Raw genomic sequence first — 23,786 nt, 5'->3', positions numbered from 1 at the left:
TTTCCAAAGCGAGCTATCACCCCATCAGCTGGTTCCCTCCCCAAATACCCATAATGACCAGGCCTGGGCTGAGTCTATGCTGGGAGCCAGGATTCATTCCAGACACCTGGCAGGAACCCCAGGACCTGAGCAATCACCAATGTCCACCAAGGACTCCGTGAGCGGGCCTGTGCAGCTTAATTGCTGGGGACAAGGCCTGCCTCCCATCCTAAAAGTTTAACTTTCCTAAATGTTTCTCTTCAAAACTTTCCTGCACTCCATACCTAACAGTGACTTAAAAGTGCACAGAAGTTTTGGGTCAATAACTGCCTCTTTGTGTCACCAAGGAACACAGGTATTTAAAAAATCTGGTCCCTGGTTGACTTACCTGGGAGGCATCTCTGACCTCCAGCTGGATTTTCGGTTTGTTTCCATTTTAGGCTTTTCCTTGTTAAGATGGTGGAAGATGGTGTTGGGGAAGTAAAAAAGATTTTTCTGTTGGCCACGTGCAGTTAAGTGACACTCCTCAACATGAACATGATTCCCCCTAACATTATTTCTACCGAGCCGATGTTCATCACATTGACTCACTCATCCTTGATTTAAAAGAAATACTAAAAACTTTTTGAGTTCTCGTTGTCCTTCGTGGACAAAGCGACCTGCTAGACGGTGGCCGAGCACCACCAGGAACGCCCCCGGGAGCCACAGGCTCCTTGTGGGACCGGCTCCTCTGTGCAACACCAGGGCCACGGTGTCCCTAAGGGGCAGGCCACTCCTAAAGGATTTTCCAGAAAATTCGTGTCTTGCCCTGAAACGCTGCACAAGTGCTTTGCCAAAGGCTTACTCATCTTTTCGTAACTACTTAGGGTGGCAATCAACTGACCAACTGCGTTTAAGTCAGTCGGCCGTAAATAAACTGAGTTAAGTATTTAAAAAATTGTTTTTAATGAAGTCAGCATCTATCCTAAAAAGCATTCCGCTTTCCAACAATCTCAGGAAGGAAGCAGCCCAGCACGCTGCGGAGTCCCATGTCTCCTGGGACCGGCCCTGTCGAGGCCGCCCTAATGCCACCTCACCTTCCGGAGGCAGCCCTCCGGTTCCCCTGCGAGGTAACTGTCCCCAAGCCGCCGTCCAGCCCCCGAGTCCCCGGCCGCCCCCAGCCAACCACCACTTCCGCCTCTCTGCCCCGAGTCACGAGTTTGTCTTCGTCGGCCCGCCCCTCCCGGTTGCCGATTGGGTAGCTCCCAAGCCACGTCTGCCCTCGGATTGGCTGTGCGCCTTTCGGCTGTCCTGCCCTGCCGAGCCCCCGCCCTTCCCCGGATATAGGGGCAGGGCTTCCGTTTCCCCCCTCCTCCTCCCGCCTCCCGCCGGGCGCTCCGCTCGCAGTCGCCACCCCAGCGGCCGCTGCCGGACGCGCTGTGTCGGGGCGTCGGTTGGCTTCTCCCTTCAGCGTCGCTGTGGGTGCCGTGGAATTGCCGCCATGGCTGAGCTCGATCCGTTCGGCGCCCCAGCCGGGGCTCCTGGCGGCCCAGCGCTGGGGAACGGGCTGGCGGGCGAAGAAGACCCGGCCGCGGCCTTCTTGGCGCAGCAGGAGAGCGAGATTGCGGGCATCGAGAACGACGAGGCCTTCGCCATCCTGGACGGCGGCGCCCCGGGGCCCCAGGCACACGGCGAGCCGCCGGGGGGTCCGGGTGAGCGGGCGGGCGCGTCTGGGCGGGAAACCGGGCCCCGAGTGGGTCCCCAGCTGCTCGCCGCGGAACTCGGGGTGTTGTCAGGAGATTGGGGTTTGGGGGGACGTGGGAATGAGTGCAAAGAGGAAACGAGACCCGGACCCAGTCATGCTTGGCTGGGGAGACCCGCCCCGTTCCGAGTGTCTGTGTGTGTGTGTGTGTGTGGCTCGCCGGGGGCGGGCGGAGCGAGGACGCCCGGAAAATCGGCGGTGGGAGGCGGGGATCGCAGCCCGGAGAAGCCCGTTCAGTTCAGCAACTTTGCACGGAGCCTCTGTCTGCCGCCGCCGTGGTGGCGGGCGTTTCTCCGGACGTGTCAAGCAAGGCTGAGCACAGCTTAGAAGGAGGGCAGGAAAAACTAAGAATAGTAGCATCTTTTTTTTTTTTTTTTTTTGGTTGGGGGGAGGGGGACACAAACAAAAATGGCAGTGTACCGTTGAGCATCAAGACCCAAAGTGTTGGGGTGATGGGAAGAAGGAAGGGGGTGGGAGGTATCCGCAAGGAACCGAAGAAGGCCGTGAGGAGGGAAACTGAGGCTGGGGTTTCTGGCAGAAAGGTCAGCCTGGACCGGCCAGGGAAGGGAAAGGTTAGCCTGGGCCTCTGCACGGTGGCTCTTCCCCTCAACTCAAGCAAGAAGAGACTGGAGGGGGGCAGGGTGAGCTGGAGTTAGGTGAAGGTTTAACCTTTGTGTACCTTAACCTGTGCGGTCGCTAGGATGGTGGTTGTAAGACAGGAGGAGTTGGGGAAACTAGTCAGTAATATGGGGAAGTAGGACGTTAGAAGAGATGATATCTGGCTTTACTGTTAAAGAAATATTCCAAGTAAAGGAGAGGAGAGCCCTGTTGGCAGATGGGAGTGTTTCTAGTACCCTAAACTGAAAGCTCAGTGGGTCAAGCAGGCCCCTAACCCTAACGCAGTTGGTGGGCCCAAGGCCGGGAGGCTGTGGCTGGGAGATGAAAATAGCTTGCAGTGTTTTGGAGGAGTATTTTTCCTTTAGGCAACGTTTATCTGCCAGTGTGATGGTTTTACTTTTTAGACCTTTAGTTCACCGGAAGTCTAACTCTTAATGAGAAGTGACTTACTTAAGGGGAAAAAGGGGGGTGGGCAGCAGTGCAGCCCCTAGTCTCCCTCGCTGGACCGCCTTCTGTTGCAGTGGTGTTGGCTGGAAGGGGCAGAGCGACTGTGGCTGTCCCGGGATACCTGACCTGCCCCCGCACAGACACCGGTGAGCTGCTGCTGCTGCCCCTGGGAGTCCTGTGTAAACCAGGGAGGTCTTGGGGAGGGAAGGTATGAAGGATACAGTTGCAAGCCCATGTGTGTGCATCAAGCCTTCAATAAAGGGAAGGAAAGGGTTGAGTGCTGACTTAGTTCCTGAACTTTAGTAGTGAGCTAAGCATTTAGTGACTGAAAGCCCTGACCATGTAGTTGAGATTGGGCATAGTGCAGTGGTCAGCATTTCCTTTGGGAATTAGTGCATGAGCTGGGCACTTCGTTCTCTCAGACACTGTAGTGGTTATGATTTTTGTGCTATCCAGTGCTGTCTCGGGCAGTTTATGTAATTAATCACTGTAATTTTCTCTCCTGTAAAGTGGGATGATGTGTACCACATTGCGTTTATGGGATTACAATAAAGAATATCTGTGAAGTGCTTGCTGGCATGTAGTAAGTGTCCAGTGCATTTCAGTTACTAGTATTCCCTGGGGATAAAAGAAGTAGTTTGAGGCCTTTTGAAGGGTGTGCGAATTCAGGTGGGAGGTCTCTGATGTGTTGGATGAAGAGATGCGGACAATAAGCTGTAACAGGTTGAGGAGAGAGGAAAGCAGTTAAATTCATCTATCCCTGGGGGAAAAACTCCCATGAGGTGGGCACAGGCTAAAGCTGTTAGAGTTAGGGCTGAATCGGGCTCCCTCTGATAATTAGGGTTTCAGAGAAAGGACTGTAGGGACAGGAGGTGCCCAGCTCGGGGAAGTGGCATGGGCGATGTTGAGGAAGAAGATGCGGCCAAGGAGGAGGTAGCCCTAGCCCAGCTGAGGTGGATGAATGGGGCAGGTGTCAGGTGGTCAGGCGGCTGTAGGGAAAGCATGGCAGTGAGGTGCTGTTACACATCTGACGTGCACTTAGGGAGGGGAAAAGAAGCAAAGCAGATGAATTAACCTTTCTGGAGGAGGGTGAATGTATTGGTAACAGTGATAGAATTGTTTAGAGAGCTCTTACAGATGACATTTAGTTATACTGCACATTTGCTGTGTGCCTGGTACTCTGTGCACTTGACAATGCCTGTAATAACCATGCAGGCTGAGTGGTAGTGTCAACATGTTTCAGGTGAAAACTGATCACTGTGGAAATTAAATCGTATGCTTAGGTAGCAAGCTAATAAGTGATTTGGTTGGCATGTCCTCACATGTCTGGAGCACATGAGGAGTTGAAGGTGGATTTAGGGCAGTCTTGTATCCTTATTTCTGTCCAGAATTCTTGAGATGCCCCGGGATGTTTCCTTCTGGAGCAGTTGGCAGCCTGGTTTACCTGTCCCAGTAAGACAAGGTCCTCGATGTCCTGCATGTTTCTGTAGCAGTGGACTGTCTTTTGCCTTGTATGGTTGTTGACTCACACAGCAGTGCCGGTGCACAAGGCAGGGCTTTGACTCCACAGTCAAAATGCTCCTTGGAATCTCTGCATCCTGTGTCAGAGTCCCTGCTGCACTTGCAGTCCAGCTTCCCACTGATGTGCCCTCAGGAGGCAGCAGGTGATGGCCTAAGTATACGGATGCCAGTCGCCCATGTGGGAGACCCACACTGAGTTCAGGGATCCTGACGTGGGCCTGGCCTCAGCCCTGGCTGTTAGCACTCAATTCAGGAGTGAACCCCCAGTGGATGGAAAGTCTTTGTGTCTGTCTCTCCCTTTCAAATGAAAAGTGAAGCTGAAAAGCTAAATAAAGTAACTTGGCTGTTGCCAATTTCTAAAATTAAACAAACAAACAAAAACTGTGGTGGCATGGTGACTAATAAAAATTCCAGATACATGCCAATGGGCCTGGTTGAGTCTTAAAGGACAGGCGGCATGTGATTTAGGAGGAGGAACGGGTTGTGGATGACTTAGTTAGTGTTTTCTGTATGGAGGAGTGAGTGATCAAAAGTCTCTTCTGGTGAAAACGGCCCTGGCTGGAATACATTAACTAGATCATTAGCATGTTAGTTGTAATATATTAACAATAACTTAGGCCTGGCTAAACTAGCTAGTAAAGTAAGCTCTAGGGTTTGAAAAGCTCTCTTTCTTTCTAAGATTTATTTATTTTTTATTGGGAAGCTAGATGTACAGCAAGAAGGAGAGACAGAAAGATCATCTGCTGCTTCACTCCCCAAGTGGCTGCAACAGCCAGAGCTGAGCCAATCTGAAGCCAGGAGCTTCTTCCAGGACTCCTGTGCGGGTGCACAGTCCCAAGGCTTTGGGCCGTCCTCGACTGCTTTCCCAGGCCACAAGCAGGGAGCTGGAAGGGAAGTGGAGCTGCCAGGATACGAACCGATACTCATTTGGGATCCCAGTGCATGCAAGGCGAGGACTTTAGCCACCAGACTACCATGCCAAACCCCATTCTTTTCATTTTATACAAAAATTAACTCTAGGCATTAAAAAAAAGGTAGCAGAACAGCAGCAACAAGAAAAAAGTTATTTAAAAGTATGTTTGTTTTATTTACTTGCAAGTAGAGTGACAGAAGGAGAGAGAGAAAGATGTTTCATCCATTAGTTTACTTCCTAATGGTCATAACTGCTGGGACTGGAGCAGGCTGAAGCCAGGAACTCCTGGATCTGCATTAGGGTCTCCCATGTGGGTGGTTGGGGGTCCAAGCATTTGGGTCATGCTCTGCTGTTTGCTCAGGCACAGTAGCAGGGAGCTGCGTCCAAAGTAGAGCAACCAGAGCTTCAACCAACACGTGTGGGGAGTTGGCATCGTAGGTGACATAGGGCTTAACCCCTTGAGCCACAGTGCTAGCCCTGTTGGGTTTTTTTTTTTTCTCTCATAGAAGGAAAGGCCTTCAAGCATGAAAGCAGTTGCAGAAATGATCAAGAGAAAATTGATGGTATCTACATATAAGCTAATTAACTCCTGGTGTCAGATACCCTAAGCCAAGTTAAGACAAAATAGGGGGAAATTCTTGCATTATGAGGAGACCGTTAGTACAGAGAGAGCACTTTGAAACCAGAAGGTGGCAGAGAGACAATTCAGTGAAGAAGAAAATATCAGAAATGTGGCTACCACAGGAGATATGATTGATGCAGCTAAGTCACCCGGAGGTTTTCCCCTTCCCTCCGCCTCACTGTTGATGAAACAAATGTTAGAAATGGGGTGGAGCACGGGTTGGTGTGACTAAAGGTCCAAGGAAAGGGTAGCACTCATGCTGCTGGATGTTGTAGGAATGTTGGTTCATACAAATAAGGGCGAGTGGCTGGTGCTTTAGAAGTCTTGATGGGAGCAGTTCTGCATCAAGGAGCTTGTTACAGAGGAGCAGTTCTGTTGCCCTACCGGCACTTCTCTCTCAGTTGTTTGGTAAATTCTGTAATCCTAAGTTTTGACAGAATGTTCAACAAACTACATGGGTAGGCGCAACATAAATAGCTTAAAATAGTAAAAGGCAACTGACTACTATAAGAAACATTTTTTTGTGTTGCTATAAAGCATATCAGTAAAATGCAAAAGTACATGTATGAGAAATGCATGGAAATAATAAGCGTGCAAGCCAACATTTGAAACGAAGCTGGTGGGTTGCTGAGTGCTTAGAGCCCATGGGCTGTATTCATGCAGCCTGTTAGCAGATGTTCTGTCCTCTGACATCTGTGGCATAGCACCCCTTCTACAGGTATCTCAGATATGTATTTAATATTACCTTAAAATAAACAGCTTAGAAGAGAATATAGCTGCCCCTTCAAGAATATCTTGAGGAACCCCATGCATGTCCTGAGATCCTTCGTGAATTACTGACACATACAGCATAAGAAGATTGAAATGTAACACGTATAATGTGTTGAACACTCAGCACACCGGAAGCTATGCTTAGTGGTGTTTTACACTAAAAATTTGAAAACTTAATGCTGTAGATGAACATTTAAAAGAAGATGCTGCAGGGCCAGGCACTGTAGCTTAGTGGCTGAAGTCCTCACCTTGCATGTTCCAGGATCCCATATGGGTGCTGGTTCTAATCCTGACTGCCCCACTTCCATCCAGCTCCCTACTTGTGGCCTGGGGACCTTGCACCTGCGTGGGAGATCCAGAGGAAGCCCCTGGGTTCTAACTTCTGGCTTCAGCTTTGCAGCCACTTGGGGAGTGAATCAACAGATAGAAGGTCTTCCCCTCTGTCTCTCTTCCTCTCTGTATATCTGCCTTTCCAATAAAAATAAATAAATCTTAAACCAAAAATATGCTACAGGAGTCTTGATTTTGCTAAAGTTTTGTGTATGTGGTTTGATGAAAAGAAAACCAACAAGCCAAATGATGGAATTTCATGACATTTTATTTTAAGAGAATATTATGTGTTTTAGTATCATGGAACACCTGGTAACCGGGGTTGAGGAAGGAGCCGAGGATGGTGGATGTGAGTTTTTAATACTCCTGAAGCCAAGGAATAAGAAATTGGGAAAAGCAAGAAGAGGACCAAAGGAATGTATAAAATATGAGTATTAGGGTTGATTTGGAAATAGACAGTTTAAGTTGGGTCTAATTAGTTAGGAACCAAGAAAGCCAGAGGAGGGGTTTGATGAAATCTTTGCCTGTGAGAAGGAAACAACAGGGATGGGCTTTGGATGTTGTGACCCACATCCCATGGAAAAGTACTGGAGTTTAAGTCCTGGTTCCTGCTTCTGTGCACCTTGGGAACTACTCAGTGGCACTGGCTTGAGTAATTGGATCCTTGCCACCTATGTGGAAGACCTGGGTTGAGTTACTGGCCTCCAATAGTGGATTGGCCCAGCTCAGGCTCTTGCGGGTCTTTGGGAAATTGATGCTTAGGTGCTAAACCTATTACCACAGCAGGGTAGAGTCCTGACTTCCAAGAAAACATCTTAATTTCAAATAAAGCACCGGATGGTTCCAGGCCACACTTCCCAGAGCGTCACAACTGTCATAGAGAAATGCTGTTGCTTGGGAGATGCTTTGGTCAGCCTCCCTTTGTCGTCTCTCAAAGCCAGAAAGCAGAATTCAGTTTTGGACTTGGAACTTGACAACAGGTCTGTCCGTGTTTTGGTGAAATCACTTTTCATTGTGTATAAGCACATCTGGATTTCATTAAATTAGGAAGTTGTTTGGTACCTAATATCTAGACTGTAGATAGCATTTAGCAGCTTACAGTTTCTGTAGCAACAGGACTATATTCCACCATATAACTCTGGCCTAGCAGTTCACTGTAACTGATGGCTGAACTCTTGTCTTACAGAGCCTGTTGATGGAGTGATGAATGGTGAATACTACCAGGTACAGTGTACTCTGATCACGTTGAATGATTATGTTCAAGGGACTTCCATTCCTGGGATTTGGTTCGACCTGAACAAGACCCCAGCCCCTTGCCTTTCCTGGGTGTGTTAGTGGCCGGCAGGCTGCCTATCAGAGTGGTATGCAGAGAGCAGAGCTCTTTTCAAGTGTTCCTCTTCTGGCCCAGGTGTGAAGCACCATGATATGTTATTTTATGTTTCAAGACCTCAAGTCTTTAAGCAAAAGAATAATAGGCTTTGTGTTGAAGAAGACAACTTGGGAGCTCACTTTGGGAGTTGGGTGGACACAGTAACAGTGTAGTGATTCAGTGGAAAAGAATGACAACACTACCAATGGAATGGAGAAGGAAGGAATGCATAGCATCCAGAACCATCTGTAGATAAGAAAAGAGCGTGTCAGACCCTGGGGAACCTGTGTTAGCACCCAGGTCTTAACCAGTGTAGGGATGCCCTCCGTCTGCCTCCTAGACTCATTTTTGCCTGCCTTTTTTCTTTTCTCCCAGGTATGACCATGGTAGCTACACTATAAGTTCTTTCCTAGAATGCGCTGTGTTCAGATTAGGTGGCGTAGAGGAGCCTTTTTCCTACTTGGTATGATAGCATTTAGAAGTCTTGGGTTCTCACCCTTACTTTGCTTTGTTACTTTGAAGATGCCGCATAATCTGTCCGTTAGTGAGGAAGCTAATGGAATGCTATTTCCTGATGAGCCCATTATCTGCCCGACCCCAACATTCCTGGGTCCCAGGTGACACCACTTACAGGTGTGATAACTGTCACTCCACTTCCCTCATGGGCTTGTCAGGGTGCAGTGCAGTCATGTTGAAACCTGTTGGCACGTTTGGCTCTCTTGTTTCTTTACTGTGTTATATCAGTCATCTGTGCTGGGTGTAAGCAGTTCTAAGTTGTGTGAAATATGTTTTCAGAGTGTTCTGTACTGATAGAGCACAATTCTGTTTTGTGTTAAGGAGAGTAATGGTCCTACAGACGGTTATGCAGCTATTTCACAAGTGGATCGACTGCAGTCAGAGCCTGAGAGCATCCGCAAATGGAGAGAAGAGCAGACAGAGCGCCTGGAGGCCCTGGGTAAGGAATCGGGAGGGGAGGAGCCTATCCGTGTGGGGCCCTGGTACCAGACGGGCTGGGAACCTGTCCTCAAGGAGCTGCCCTGGACTCTGCTGCTGCTGCCCTTTTTGACTTGGATTAGCTGACATGCCCTTGTCTGGTCTTGGAAAGCTAACTTTTGAAACCTAAAGATCACAAGCCACCTCCGTGGAGAAGCTTAGTCCTAAGCTATTGCCTGAGGAGGATTGTCTGCAGATGAGCTCTGTTCTCTCACAGGAAGAGCAGAGTGGGCCTTGTGGGGGAAGGGCTCTGCACCTGGAGTGAGCGACTGGCTCGCCAGCCTTAACAGCTGCTCACGCCTTCAAAATTCATGGGCAATCTGGGAAGGAAGAGCAGTGCTACTCTAGGGCCCACTGAAGTGGTGCTTAAGAGAGTGATCTATAAGCTTGAAGGGGTGGTAGCCACACAGAGACTTACTAACATTTAATGCTGATGAGGAAAGTGTTAGATACGTTAGAAACATGTACAATTGTTTTTCTTATCCTGCTGTCCTTGTAAAAGGAACTTTTTACACCTTTATGAATTAGGGGAGTAGGGAAAATTGGTAGACTAAATATTTGAGTCACTTAGGGCAAAGTGGTAAATTCAGAGTTTTGTCTTCCTTGCTTCAGAGTCCACACCCATTCCCTTCAGTCCCATGGCTTTCTGAACACATTAAGCGTACACAGCCAGCCAGCCTGGCCTCTGATAAAGAGGAGGTATACGTAAGGTGTCGCCTGTTGCTGCAGGATCTGGAGACAGTTGAGGTCTGCATGGTGGGTGGGAGAGATAAGGCCAAGCGGGAGAATGTAGTCCATAGCATCTTTCTTAAATTCCAGTTTCAGAGCAGAGTCCACGTGTGCTCATTCTCTTCCACCTATTCTAGTCAAAAATTAACATTTTAACATGCCGAGTTACCTTTATACACAAGTGGTGCATATGTCTGTGTATATCTTATGCTTATACTCATAGATGACTCTTTGTGACTTGTCTGCTTTACGGTACAGACATCACATACCTCATGTTAAAAAGCCTCATCATATAGTTGCTAGAAACAGTGACCTAGAAACAGTAACCACCTGCTGGCAGTGTTATTGCCTCTGGAGACTTGTGGAATTTGAAATCGTGGCTCCTTATGCTTCGGATGGAGTAACTAACAAACACCCAGATAAGGACTTGACCAAGATAACAATCCGTTACTATGAAATTATTTCTCTTTCTAGTCTAGTGTATGTGGCTTTCAGAATAAATGTTCTTCATTGTGCTATTCTGTGCTCTTTGATGATGGAAATATCCTGTGTCTGCACTGGCTGGGATGATGGCCACTAGACTCATGTGGCTGTCAGATGCTTTAGAATGTGGTACAGCAGATGAAGCTCCTGCCGGGGTCATGCACGTCCCTGGTTGGAGTGCCAGTCCTAGTCCTAGTGCCTCTGTTTCTGACCCAGCTTCCTGCTGATGCATCCTGGGAAGTGGCAATGAAGTCAGTGAGTGGGCCCCTGTCACCCATGTAGGAGGCCACAGAGTCCTTCTCTCCTGGCTTTGACCTGGCACGGCGCTGGCTCTTCTAAGCTTTTGGGAGAAGGAGCCAGCGGGTTAAGATGTGTCTTTGTGTCTCTCTGTCTTTCAAACACATTAAAATAAACAAAGTGGTAGGTGTGACCGAGAGACTGGTTTTTAAATTTCTGTTAATTTTTATAAATGTAGATTTAAGTATCTCTATGTGATTGGTAGCTTATTTGTGACAGGAACCCAAGTACTTGAGCCATTGACTAAAACTGTTTAAATTTGTGAAGTTTTTTTATTTGGGTTTTTTTTTTTGGCAGTACAATCTTCAGAAGATCTGTTTCTGGTGCTGGCAGCTTTGTTCCTTGCGTGGTCTTTGTGAATGTCTTTGTGCAGGCTCAGGGACAGGAATGCAGGTGTGGAAACTGCTTGTTAGTTGTGCGTGTTCTAGAGTCCACCTCAGTGTCTGCAGACATTTTCATTTTCAGTTATCATTGGATACTTTGGGGATATTCCATAAAGGTGCTGTTTTAATTCACATTGCAAATTCAGACATTTGCTTCACAATTCCAGTTGAATTGAATCAACTGGACCATAAAGAAAGGAGAGGGGACTCTTCAGTTTCACCTTTTTTCTCTGCAAGAGCTGTGGGAAAGCACAGCACACTAAAAATAGACGCCCAGGGTCACTGGTTTTCATCTCAGCGCTTGGCTGCGTTCTCAGGCCAGTTTCTTTTTGCAGACAATAATAAAGGTTTACAGAGAAGCAGGTGCCTGTCACTGTGTTGCGCTCTCTAAGGACTCTCTCCCAGACACAAAGAGCTTGCATTCAGCCTTGGGTGTTTAGCCCATCAGGCTGAGCACTGAAGGATCTGAATTTTCATGGCCAGTGTCACTTCCTGGTTCTGTACAAGCTAAGAGGGATTTGAATGTACTGTTTTCTACAGTAGCTACAGTTTATACAGATGGTCCATTCTTATCTAGATTAGATTTGTTTTAAATGAGCATTTTTGTAATATTTTGGTCCTAAGATAAAATTTTGAAATGATCGTTAGATTTGAAAGACAATAGTATCTGTCTAATCACAAAATATTTTTCTTTGGAAATAATTTTGTCATTAGTAAGATATCTTGTATTTCAAATTTGGCATTTTTCAATTCCTTCTCCACATGACCCTGGCAACATAGTGTTTCATTGTAGCTTGACATGCTCCATTTCTCACATTCACACACACACACACACACACTCCTTCACACACTCTCACATACTGCTGGGGACAGATGCTGTATCAGAAATTTACTGTATATGCTTTAGAGTCTTCAGTGGGAGATAGGTAGTCATCCTCCATGTGAATGATAGGTCATTTTGAGGTAGAGAGCAAAGCTCTTTATAATCTGGAAGCTCTGGGGGAGTTGGTAGCTGTTATTAGGCCCTTTCCCATAGTTGCAGACACAGCCCCTCTGCAGGTTGCTCCCACAGTGCTTACGGAGGCCCTGAAAGTGGCCAGGAGAGTGCTTCCTGTCTTCCTCTGAGTGGCTGCTTGACAACCAGCACTGCTTCCTCCTCTGCTTCTCAGACACTGATTACAGGTCGGGCTCTTGCTCTGCCCTCCCAGCCCAGCTCTTCACCGGGTCACAGCTTGTGGTTATTCCTAGGCTGGCTTCCCCTTCTATCCCTCCCGCTGGTAGCAGCATAGTGGTGTTATCATCAGACCTGAATTGAACTTTTGACTCTTGTTACTCTAACCTTTAGGAGGCTGACTCAGACTCTCTGAGCTTTCTGGTTTTTTCTCACTGCTGACAATGGAATTAGGGATTTAGTTTCTTGGGCTAATTGTAAAGAATGAATGAGACGTCTGTGAAACACCTCCTAGGAAGGGTGCCTGAGACAGGTTTGCAGGGAGGTGTCAGGACAATGTCAGAGAACTTTGCCAGCAGCTCGGACATGTGTTTCTGTATCTCCCAATCCTTAGTCTCGTCTACATGTCTTGGGGCAAGCCATGTTGCATCCTTGGAAAGCTTGATATTTGCAGTACAGCCCAGCACACCTTCTAGGTGCACATTTCCCACCTCATTTCTGGCCCCTTTAGTTTGGCTTTTGGTGGTGATCCTCCATCCCCACCCATTGCAGGTCTCTCCATTGGAGTTCCTTGGGTAACTCATTCCTGGCTCTGCCGTGACTCACTCTTCATCTCTGAATGAACAGAAGGTCTGTGAGCCTCTCTAACTCTCTTATTCTATATTCTGTCCTTCTCTGAGAGGAATCTGTCCTCCTCTGGGGGGAATCTCTCCCGCTTGTTTTCCTGGTGGTTTCTTGTTTCGAAGAGATGTTTCTATGTGTTAGTCACAAGAGTGCCACCTTGTGTCTTACAAAACCGTTACTTGTCAGGTCTGGGATGTGGACTAAGCTTTGTTTTGTGAAAAGAATTAACAAATGATTGATTATGAACTGTAATGCTGGTAGCAATATTAAAGAATCATCTTTCATCAAACTTTAAAATTGCTTTTAAAAATTATGTATAATTGCTTTCCCCCACTTGATACTCTTTTTTTTTTTTTTTTTTTTAAGATTTATTTAGGGGCCCTGTATATCTGACTTTGTAATAAAAATAAAATAAATCTAAAAAAAAACCCAAAAAATGACTATTTAAAAAAATATTTTTATTGCAAAGTTATATACAGAGAGGAGGAGAGACAGAGAGAAAGATCTTCCATCTGATGGTTCACTTCCCAAGTGGCTGCAATGGCTGGAGCTAGGCCAATCCGAAGCCAGGAGCCAGGAGCTTCTTCCAGGTCTCCCATACAGGTGCAGGGTCCCAAGGCTTTGGCCCATCCTCCACTGCTTTTCCAGGCCACAAGCAGGGAGCTAGATGGGAAGCAGGGCCACTGGGATTAGAACTGATGACCATATGGGATCCCTGTGCGTGCAAGGCAAGGACTTTAACCACTGCACTATCGCGCCGGACCTGACTTGATACTCCTATAGGCTTTTTATTATTATTATTAAAAGTCAGTATTTTCATGCTCTTTCCCTAACTCTGCCTAAAACAATTCTAGTTGAATTCAGTTAGTCCATGAACAATGGCCAGTTAGTGCACCCTAAGTTGTCGGCAAACCAGGATAAGACAGAGTGGAAGACCAGGGAGGAGCTCCTGCAGTCAAGGGTAGTTGATTCTGTTTTCCCCAACGCGCATGCATGTGTACTAGTATTTGTGTTTTCAGCAGGACCAGAGTAAACTGATGAGATTGACTCAAGTTTGCTGGGATTTTTTTTTTTTTTTTCATTTGCCTTGAAAGGCAGAAAGAGACAGATCTGTCCACTGGTTCCTTGCCTCAAGCTGCAGCCATCAGAGCTGGGCTAGGTCAGAGCTAGGAAGGAACTCAGAGCTCCAGCTGTGGATCCCCTCATGGCTGGCAGGAACCCAAGTGCTTGAACGACTGACTGCAACTATTTAAATGTGTGAAGGCTTGAGGGCTTACATTTAACAAAGCATCCAAGAAGCCGCTTGAGACTCCTGCATCCCTTAGAGACAGCAGGGCTTGAGTTCTGGCTGTGCTCCTGAGTCTAGCTCTCTGTTAATGCGTCCCTGGAGGCAGCAGGTGATGGCTCAAGCACCTGGCTTTCTGCCACCCATAGGAGAGATCTAAATGGAGTTTGTAACTCCTGGCTTTGGCCTGGCCCAGCTCTGGCTGTTGTCAGCTTCTGGGGAATAAATTGGTGAATGCAGGCATATCTCTTTGACTCTCTACCTTTCAAATCAATCAATAGAATAATAAAGCAAAAATTAAGTATGATTACAAAAAATGTGCGCTTGGCCTCATTTGTGTTGTCTTTTCCTTCTCTTCAAAGATGCCAATTCTCGGAAGCAAGAAGCAGAGTGGAAAGAAAAAGCAATAAAAGAACTAGAAGAGTGGTATGCAAGACAGGACGAGCAGCTACAAAAAACAAAAGCAAACAACAGGTCAGTCCCTGGTGATGCTTGCCGGCTCCGAGGCTGAATTCGAAGCCCGTGTTCCGACATCTAGTGCAGGCTCACGACTGCTGCCTTGTTGAGTGTGAAGATGGCTTTGCAGGTTGTTAAGAAAACGCTTGAACACAGAGCCTGCACATCTCAAGTCTTGTGAGCATAACTCAATCTATTTTCTAGCTATTCCAGTTGTAGTTAAGTTTGCTTAAATGTGTCACTTGTAATGATGTGAATCATCTAAGGAAGTTACTTCATGGGTAAAGTCCAGATGTGAGGTCTGGAGTTCTGAAGTGAGCCTCCATGAATCCACCAGGATCTCATTCCTGGGAGCCGATTACCCCTGCTGACACGGCTGCTGCTCACACAGGCTTGCTCCGGGAGCTGCTGCAGGGAGGCTCCCTGAGCCGGGAGCTGCTAGTGCGATGGCCACAGACGTTCCCACACAGTGACTCCTCTGTGACCAAGAAAGTACTGAACTGACTTACTAGAAAATGCTGTTTTCAGAATATATTTTACTCACTGAAGCATAAGTAGTTGTGAGGAGAGATTAATACAGTCATCCTTGGCTCACTGCTGCTGGCAGCTGGGGGCTTTTGCATAGCACTTCCTGGAAGTAGCTTACCAGCTGGTTTGCGGCTGCTGCCTGGCTCCCTGCGGGTGGGAGGTGGTTGCTCCACCCACTTGGTGTAGAATCAGACCTCGCGTGGCCTGAAGGTGTTTTCAGTTTCCAGGGGCAGCCCTGGTAGTGAGCTAGGTTAAGTGCCTTTGTCTCCAGCAGCTCTGCTAGATTGAAGTAGGCTGGAACAGAGAGAACTAGCCTCTGTGCCAGCCACCCGTGCCTTCGCAGAACCGCCTGACAGAACACGTGGATTCTTAGTTATGTGCAGCAGCTCCTCCTCTTGAGCCTTTGGTCACCCTTGGTTCTGTCAGCTGTCCCCATCCCCAGAAACCACCCTTAGGCCTGGTCTGGCCACCTTGTGTCCTCCAGGGCATGCTCTGGAGGAGTGCCCAACAGGTTTGGGGGTTGAGTTGCCAGTGGTGATGGCTTTGTGAGCCACACAGGGCTCCTGTTTGGCCTGTGGTCAGTGTAATGTGCTGACTTCCCAGGCTCCTGTGTCCCCTGCTTGTCAAGGATGTCCCACCCCCAAGGGCAGATGCAAACCTTAAAGATGAGCGGGTGCTTTGTGCAGCCCTGTGACAGCCCCCAGCAAGCCCCCTCAGCACTTGAGTTTTAGCCAGAGTGCTTGACAAAGCTCCATTGACCATCCCTGGGCAAGGTCCCTGGGGTTTCCTCAGTTGGACAGATTATTAGAATTTAAATATGGAATAGGCTTCCTAGGACAGAATCGCTTCGAGGCTGTCTTGCTGAATTCCTGTATGGAAAGGATTGCCTCTTGGAGTACAGAATCAGTTCTTGGAGAGTAATCCCATTTGTTGTTAGACACTCAGCCTTGAAGATTAGTCCTCTGGCTGTGTGTTTAGGGCTGGGGTAGATTTCTTTCCCTATAACTGGAATGCTGGTTTTGGGGGAGGGGGCATCTCATAGGAACCTCTCAAGTTCCAGAAAAGAGAAGGGACAGATTTAAGACCCCCTACTTTGGAGTTCTTTAGAAGCCAAACTCAAACTCCTTGTTTTCTGGAGACCTTTGCAGCACGGGGCTGATCCTGTGGCACAGGGTCTAAGCCCAGAAGGCCTGGTTTTCACACTTTATTCCAGTAATCCTTCAGTGGTCAAAAGTGGGAGCCCTCTTGGAGTCACTTCTGGAGACTTCTTTTGGTGTCATTGCCCCCTACAGGAGCGTGCAATAGAGCTGCCTACTCCTCGGGCTGCCCGTGTCTGCCTCTGAACTGCGGAGTCCCATCTCTGTAAAGGACTTCCTGCCTCCCTCTCTGTCTCAGGTGATGAATACGTTTAGAAAGCAAAGCTGGGTTTTCAGTTCAAGCAAGCATCATCTTCCCTGGAAGACTCAGCACTACTGATATTAAGGGGAGTACGGCAGCGTGGCAGGGCCTTGGGCAGAAAGGGCCTCTGGTTTGAGTGCGTCATCAGGCGTTCTGCTTTCCAGTGTCACCAGAGCAGGAGCACCGCTGTGCTGGGGCCATTTCCTGCAAGGGCTGTGGTCAGTGTTCGTACTGCATCCACGCCTGGTCCCTAGCTGGGGCCCAGTGTAACTGCACAAAAACTGAATTCATGAGGATGGAAAAGAATTCCCTTTGCTTCAGAGTTCTTCAGAACAGTGGTTGAGTTTGTGGTTATTATCCCTCAGCACCCAGGGGACCCTGGTGGACATCAGAACCTTCTATGTTCATACAAGGTGCTCAGATTCCTTGTATGAAACAGCATGGCGTTTGCAGAGAGCAGGGTCACATCCTCTTGTGTACTGGGGTCACCTTCACGGTACCGGTAATGCCAGATGCAGCATCAGTGCGGGTCCCAGGTGACACACGGGTATGGATACTGTTCAGGGAATGATGGCGAGAAAAAGGTGTATATAGGTCATACAGCTGCACATCTGTTTCCTGGCACCTGTGGATATGCAGGGCTGACTACTTGGCAAGAACAAACCCAGAACGTGTTCCTTTTCATACTGTAAGAGAAACATTTCCCCCCTAGTAAGGAAACTCCCCCTCTAGTAAGGAATCTTCATTTCCTGCCCCGCTCCCCTCCCCCCCTTTTTTTTTCAATTTGTTAGGAAAGTAGAGCAACAGAATGAGAGAGATTTTCCATTTGCTGGCTCAGATGGCTGTAACAGCCAAGGTTGGGCCAAGCCAAAGCCGGGAGCCTGGAACTCCATCCAGCCTCACACATGGGGACTTGGGGACTTTTTTTTTTTTTTTTTAAGATTTATTCATTTTATTACAGCCAGATATACACAGAGGAGGAGAGACAGAGAGGAAGATCTTCAGTCTGATGATTCACTCCCTGAGTGAGCCACAAACGGGCCGATGCGCCAATCCGAAGCCGGGAACCTGGAACCTCTTCCGGGTCTCCCACGCAGGTGCAGTGTCCCAATGCATTGGGCTGTCCTCAAATGCTTTCCCAGGCCACAAGCAGGGAGCTGGATGGGAAGTGGAGCTGCTGGGATTAAAACCGGCGCCCATATGGGATCCCGGGGCTTTCAAGGCAAGGACTTTAGCCGCTAGGCCACGCCGCCGGGCCCCTTGGGGACTATTTTTGACTACCTCCCAGGCACGTGAGCAATGGGCTGGATTGGAAGCAGAGCTACTGGGACTTGAATTGGCATTCGATAGAATGCTGGCATTGCCAACAGCAGCTTAACATGCCATGCTACAATGACAGTTTGTTAGGGTATGCTGAGATTTTTCAGCTCTTTATAGACTTGAAAAAGTTTAGGGACTATACAATTCTTAGTGGTGGTGTGAGCATTTTTTGCATGCCCCTTTTTGGGGCTGTTTGGAGAATGTGGCTCTGTGCTGTTCGTAGTTGCCTTCAGAGTTGGTCCTGTGGGCTGGCATTTCTCTTCCTGTTTGGCTGAGGGCTGTTAGGCTCCCCTTCTCCTGGGTTAAGAACCATCAGGTGGCGGCCACCCTTGTTTAGTGTATAACTCTCTCTTTTCTGGGCCTATGACCTTGATGCGTCCTTTAGTCATGGGGCTAGCAGCAAAGGAGCAAAGACTGACATTCAAGCTTTTGTTGTCATGGTGATGCTGGGTGACAGAGTCATTAAATCTTTATTCTTTTCCAGTAGAAGCTCACTGGTTGAAATCAATCAGCTTTGACTCTTCATGTGAACTGAAGGGCAGGGCCTGCTTTGCCTTTCTCCCCCACGCATGCTGCTCACAGTTAAACTACAATCAGGCTGTTCTTTTTGCTTTCTTTAAAAAAAAAATTAAGGTTTATTTATTTTTATTGGGAAATCAGATATACAGAGAGAAAGATCTGCCGTCCGCCAGGAGCCTCTTCCAGGTCTCCCACGCGGGTGCAGGATTCCAGTTTGGGCTGTCCTCCACTGCTTTCCCAGGCCACAAGCAGGGAGCTGGATGGGAAGGGGGCAACCGGGACATGAACTACCACCCTTATGGGATCCCGGTGGATGCAAGGCAAGGACTTTAACCACTAGGCTACTGCGTCAGGCCCACTTTCTTTAGATTTCCACAAAGAAATGTACATGTGGATTTAAGAAGTAAGCTGAATCGACCCGTTGCGGCTCACTTAGGGAGTGAATCATCGGACGGAGGATCTTGCTCTCTGTCTCTCCTCCTCTCTGTATATCTGGCTGTAATAAAATGAATAAATCTTTAAAAAAAAAAAAAAGAAGCTGAGGGTCCCGCGCAGGGATCCCATATGGACGCTGGTTCTAATCCTGGCAGCCTGGCTTCCCTTCCCATCCAGCTCCCTGCTTGTGGCCTGGGAAAGCAGTTGAGGATAGCCCAAAGCCTTGGGATCCTGCACCCACACGGGAGACCCGGAGGAAGCTCCTGGCTGCTGACTTCGGACTGGCTCAGCTCCAACTTCTGTGGCCACTTAGGGAGTGAATCATTGGAGGGAAGATCTTCCTCTCTGTCTTTCCTCCTCTCTGAATATCTGCCTTTCCAATAAAAATAAATAAATCTAAAAAAAAAGTAAGCTGAAATTAAAATTACTAGAATCTACCTTCAAATAAATATGTGAGCTTTGGGTAACGACCAAGCATAATAAACCTTCAGACATATCAGCTCCACTCGCCTACCTCAAACTGACCTAGTCAAAGGACCAGGTAAGACTCCTTGGGGGAGGCTCTGTGCCTCGTCCCTGGGCCAAGGAGGAATGGCTGTGCCCAGGGATGCCAAAGTCCAAGAGCCCAGTCGCTGCAGGGTGAGGTTCCCCACTCCGTGACAAGCCCAGCTTCCCAGTCAAGTCTGATCTAGAAATATTTGGGAACTGTGCCAGCTTCTTGAGCCAGTGGCCTTAGGGACAAGTGGGCAAGCGCAGATACAGGCCCTAACAGACATGCTTTCCCCAGGCTTGCCGTGGGCTCCCTTTTTCTCTAAGGGATTTGAAAATGACCCTCTGTTCCAGGATATTGAACCTTTATCCCACCCAGCCAGTGTGGGAAGGCAGTTCTTGGCACCTCAGTGCACACACCAGCTGGGAAGCAGCATTGAGGTGTGGTAGAAAGTAGGAAGTACCTGGGGCCTGGAGGCCGGCTGTCCTGGGCTGGTCCCATACACTGCCTCTGTGACACAGCCCAGTGCCATGAGGCCGCTGTGTCGGGCTGTTTCGGCTGAGGACTCAATCAGCACAACGTATGTTGGGTGCTTGATAAATGCTCATTGTTGCCAGGGCAAGCCGTGGGGCTGAAACTGACAGTGCTCACTCGTGGGGTAAGGCCAGTGGGGAAACTCAGGGGCTCCCACGGAGTCCAGCGCCGGGAAGCCTCGAGGGGTTAGGCTGGAGCCCCCGCAGCAGCTTGGCAGGCCGCCCCGCCCCTGCTGTGGATTGTGGATGTTCTGCTTCTCAATGTTCTCTCTTTTTTCCTGCCCGCTTGCCTGCCTTTGGACTTCTTGCTGTCTAGGGTGGCAGATGAAGCTTTCTACAAACAACCCTTCGCTGACGTGATTGGTTATGTGTATGTTGCAAAAACTAATTCCTTTTCTTGTTTTGATTCAATTTGTTTAGAGTTATGTCACAAGTTGTTTTGCTCTAAAACACTTCAGACTGGCACTGTGGGGGCTGCCCAGGTGTTGACAAGCTAGGGTACACTCCCATGATTGCCGTGCGGAATAATGACTGCCTTCAGCCACTCATTGCCATTTTTCATATGCAGGGTTTTAGGGGAAAGAAAGTTGACTCCTTTTCAAGTGTGTGTCATTTGTGATCTCACCTGGCAAGATCTGGGACAGTCGTGGGCTCTGATCTCTTGCTGTTGCTACCGCCACTGCTGCCACCTGTGCCCTGTTGCCCCCTCCAGGGGAGAATTCTCACTGGGGAGCAGGTGGCAGTCCCAGGAGGTCAGGAGCTGGGGAGCGGCAGCACCTTGCTTTGCCAGATCAGAGATTTGGGGGCAACTGTTTTCAACACTTAGTTCCTTCAAGGATGTGGGAGTCAGGGACCTCTCCCCCAGGCAGCAGAGTTCAGAGCCCAGGGGTTTGTCCCCAGTGGGTGTGTGTTCCCCTGCCATCTTACATATCGGAAATTGCGTCATGGCCAGGTTCTGATGCCCACGCAAGCACAGAGACCCCCAGCTGTGTGGTCAGGTTAGCAAGACTGGCTGGTACAGGCCACATTGGTTTTTCCCTCGTCCCCTGCCCCCTAAAATGGCAGCTTTTTTTCTTTTCCTTTTTTCTTTTCTTTTTTTTTCTTTTCTTTAAACGATTGCTGTTTATCAAAGCTACATTGCCAAAAGACGTGGGCCACCTTTGGGGCCCCGGGGAGATGACAGCGGAATGGTAGAGGAAAGGGGCTCTGGGAGGCAAGCAGTTGGGTGGTCTACAGAGGCCCTGAGGCCTGGTGTTCTCCAACAATCCTGGTCAAAGACAGAACTGGGGTTCCTGGGTCCTCGGACGCATTTAAAATGAGGCCTGTGAAATGCTGGATGTACAGGTGGTGTTGGATTGGATTTTTGCACATTCTCTCTGAAGTAGACATGGAGACTGGAGAGGTCAAGCCTGGTTTTGCTGGGCAGCAGGGTGGCCCAGCAAAGCCAGCTGCACGCTCCCAAGCATAGGTAGAGCGGCAGGGGCATGTCTAGCTTACTGACCATCTGCATTGAACTCATTTTCATTTTCTATATCTGACCTAAAGTTTCTCTCCTTGTTTCTTTTCTTCTCTTCACCTTTAAGCACAAACATAAACCATCCTTGCTACAGCCTAGAACAGTTAAGTAAACCTTTCTCACTGCCCTAACTGTGTGTGCCATGAGGTCGCAGTGTTGTAGTGGCTCTGGGCTTCAGCGGTGTGTGCCACGGCCATCCCTGTGAGAGTGCCCCCCCTTGTGCTCACGGACCAGTCACCTTCATTGCTTTTGCTTTGCCCGTGATGCTTGTTGGAGTAAATGGATATAGTATGTCTTCCCGCCTCTTAGCACTGTCCTTCCAGGCTGGAGCTCCCCAGTTAGCTCCCTGCTGGGGGTGGGCTGCCTTGATGTGGAAGAATGTTGGAGTAGCCCCCTGCCAAAAAGCAGCTAATGCTGGCTCTCCTGCCGGAGTGGTGTGCCCTGAGTGGATTTCAGGCACCTGGCTGGAGAGAAAATGGCAAACTTCTGGCTGACCCGGAGAATGCCCTAATACCCCTGCCTCCCCTTCCAGAATGGCTTTCTGTCTCTAGTGCCTGCTAGCATGGAAGCTTTGTCTTGAATTTCTTTTGATGTGCCCTGTTTCTCTCCAGCCGGAAGAAGTAAATCTAGAGGCTACTGGGGGCTTTTTAGAAATCTCTAAATTTCCTTGAAACTCGATACATCCCAGCATAAGCTAATGTTCAGTTTCTTGACCAGCCTGCTGCTCTGCTCTTCATCACAGCAGTGTGGAGGTGGCTCAGGACTGGCTTTTGTTAATCCTTCAGATGAGCAGACAGCCAGACAGAGAGACAGTGAGCCCTAAACCAAACACCTGTATTCCAACATTTTACGCAGCGGCTTGGGCACCTTGTGCTGAGGTGCGCTGCCCACACGTCTGTCCCTGCATCTGCCCCAGGCCAGGGCCCGTTCTTGGGGAACGGCACTGCCACGAGCCAGGGATGAAGCAGCAGAGGCAGTCCTTTCCTGTAGCGAGGCAGCCGCCAGGTTGCTCACAGGTGGTTCTGCAGTAAACCAACATGTTTTGTTGTTGCTTGCAGGGCGGCAGAAGAAGCCTTTGTAAATGACATTGATGAATCGTCCCCAGGCACAGAGTGGGAACGGGTGGCCAGGCTGTGTGACTTTAACCCCAAGTCCAGCAAGCAGGCCAAAGACGTCTCCCGCATGCGCTCAGTTCTCATCTCCCTCAAGCAGACGCCCCTGGTGCACTGAAGAGCCGCCTGTGGAAACACTACTACATCTGCAATATCTTAGTCCTCCTCCGTGAAGCCATTCACAGTAATTGGATTAATTATGTTGTTCTTTTGGACCAAACCTTTTGTCTTTAGAGTTGATCATTGTTTGTGATTGCATGTTTCCTTCAACTGTGTTCTCCTTGGCTTTCAGAGAGGAGAGGGGAGGAGGAAGAGGAAGGGAGGATCGCTCCCAACAGTAGCCTCAACTGTGCTTTTACGTGTTACTCGGAGAATAAATTTCTGTTTCAAACAATATCCATGAAGCTTCTTTGTTGACCTCAAGATCTCTGGATTCAGCAGCAAGCCTGAGTCAGGATGGCAGTCGTGTGACTAGCCCCTTCCTTGTGATTCCCATAGCACCTGCTGGGCTCTGTGTCATCTGATCCATGTTTCCAGTGTGAAGTCTTTCATCTAAATCTGTTCTGTCCAATACAGTATTCACTGGCATGTGGCAGTTTACATATATATTAGTTAAAAATAGATTTCTCAGGGCTGGTGTTGTGGCACAGTGAGTTAGCCCACAGCGTGCAGTGCTGGCATCCTCCATGGCTCCCAGTTCAAGTCCTGGCTGCTCCACTTCTGAACCAGCTACCTGCTAAAGCACTCTGGAACATCAGATGGTCTAAGTACTTGGGCTCCTGCACCCACATGAAAGACCTGGAAGAAGCCCCAGGTTCCTGGCTTCAGGCTGGCCCAGCCCTGACTGTTGCAGCCATTTGGGGAGTGAGCCAAAGGAGGATGGAAGCTCTCTCCATCTGTCTCTCTCTTTCTGTAACTGTGCCTTTTAGTCCTCAGTACATGTGGTTAGGTGGTGTCGGATCAGGCCATGCAGATCATGGTGCATCCCTGTCATTGCAGAGTGCTGGTGGAGCACCCAGATCTGTGCTCCTTGACCAGCACGCTGTCTGTCCTCACAGCTGGCTTCGTGATAGGCATCTTCTGCTCAGAGTTACCGAATTGGAGATCAAGATGAATGCCTGTGATGGCACACTAAGGTGGCATAGCAAAGAAAGTAAGTCTGCACACCCACTGGCATGAGCTAGAACCGGGGGCAGACCAGAC

The 23,786-nt window shown here is 48.7% G+C and overlaps 1 protein-coding gene across 3 annotated transcripts; it reads left to right on the top strand.

Annotated features, from left to right (window-relative positions):
- Positions 1-1,315: 1,315 nt before the first annotated feature.
- CLTA (clathrin light chain A) lies at positions 1,316-22,979 on the top strand. 3 transcript variants are annotated; one of them, XM_004580991.3, is made up of 7 exons: positions 1,331-1,670; positions 8,129-8,166; positions 9,149-9,266; positions 14,639-14,750; positions 20,272-20,325; positions 21,539-21,574; positions 22,530-22,979. In XM_004580991.3, the coding sequence occupies exons 1-7, from the start codon at positions 1,460-1,462 to the stop codon at positions 22,699-22,701; spliced, it is 741 nt and encodes a 246-aa protein (XP_004581048.1). In that variant the 5' UTR covers positions 1,331-1,459; the 3' UTR covers positions 22,702-22,979. The 3 variants fall into 3 exon arrangements, with proteins under 3 accessions (XP_004581051.1, XP_004581048.1, XP_004581050.1); XM_004580993.3 differs by lacking the exon at positions 20,272-20,325; XM_004580994.3 differs by lacking the exons at positions 20,272-20,325; positions 21,539-21,574 and having other exon boundaries at positions 1,316-1,670.
- Positions 22,980-23,786: the final 807 nt, after the last annotated feature.

This window comes from Ochotona princeps, chromosome 14 (genome assembly GCF_030435755.1).
Source record: "Ochotona princeps isolate mOchPri1 chromosome 14, mOchPri1.hap1, whole genome shotgun sequence".
NCBI lineage: Eukaryota > Metazoa > Chordata > Mammalia > Lagomorpha > Ochotonidae > Ochotona > Ochotona princeps.
Note: the sequence above shows the minus strand (reverse complement) of the source record. Positions and strands in the feature narration are given on the sequence as shown.

What these genes read in the sequence shown, in the direction of transcription:
- CLTA (XM_004580991.3), top strand. Translation starts at nt 1,460, where the DNA reads ATGGCTGAGCTCGATCCGTTCGGCGCCCCAGCCGGGGCTCCTGGCGGC. An exon ending in CGAGCCGCCGGGGGGTCCGG is followed by an intron (nt 1,671 to 8,128) that starts GTGAGCGGGCGG and finishes CTTGTCTTACAG; the next exon opens with AGCCTGTTGATGGAGTGATG. An exon ending in AAAACAAAAGCAAACAACAG is followed by an intron (nt 14,751 to 20,271) that starts GTCAGTCCCTGG and finishes CTTGCTGTCTAG; the next exon opens with GGTGGCAGATGAAGCTTTCT.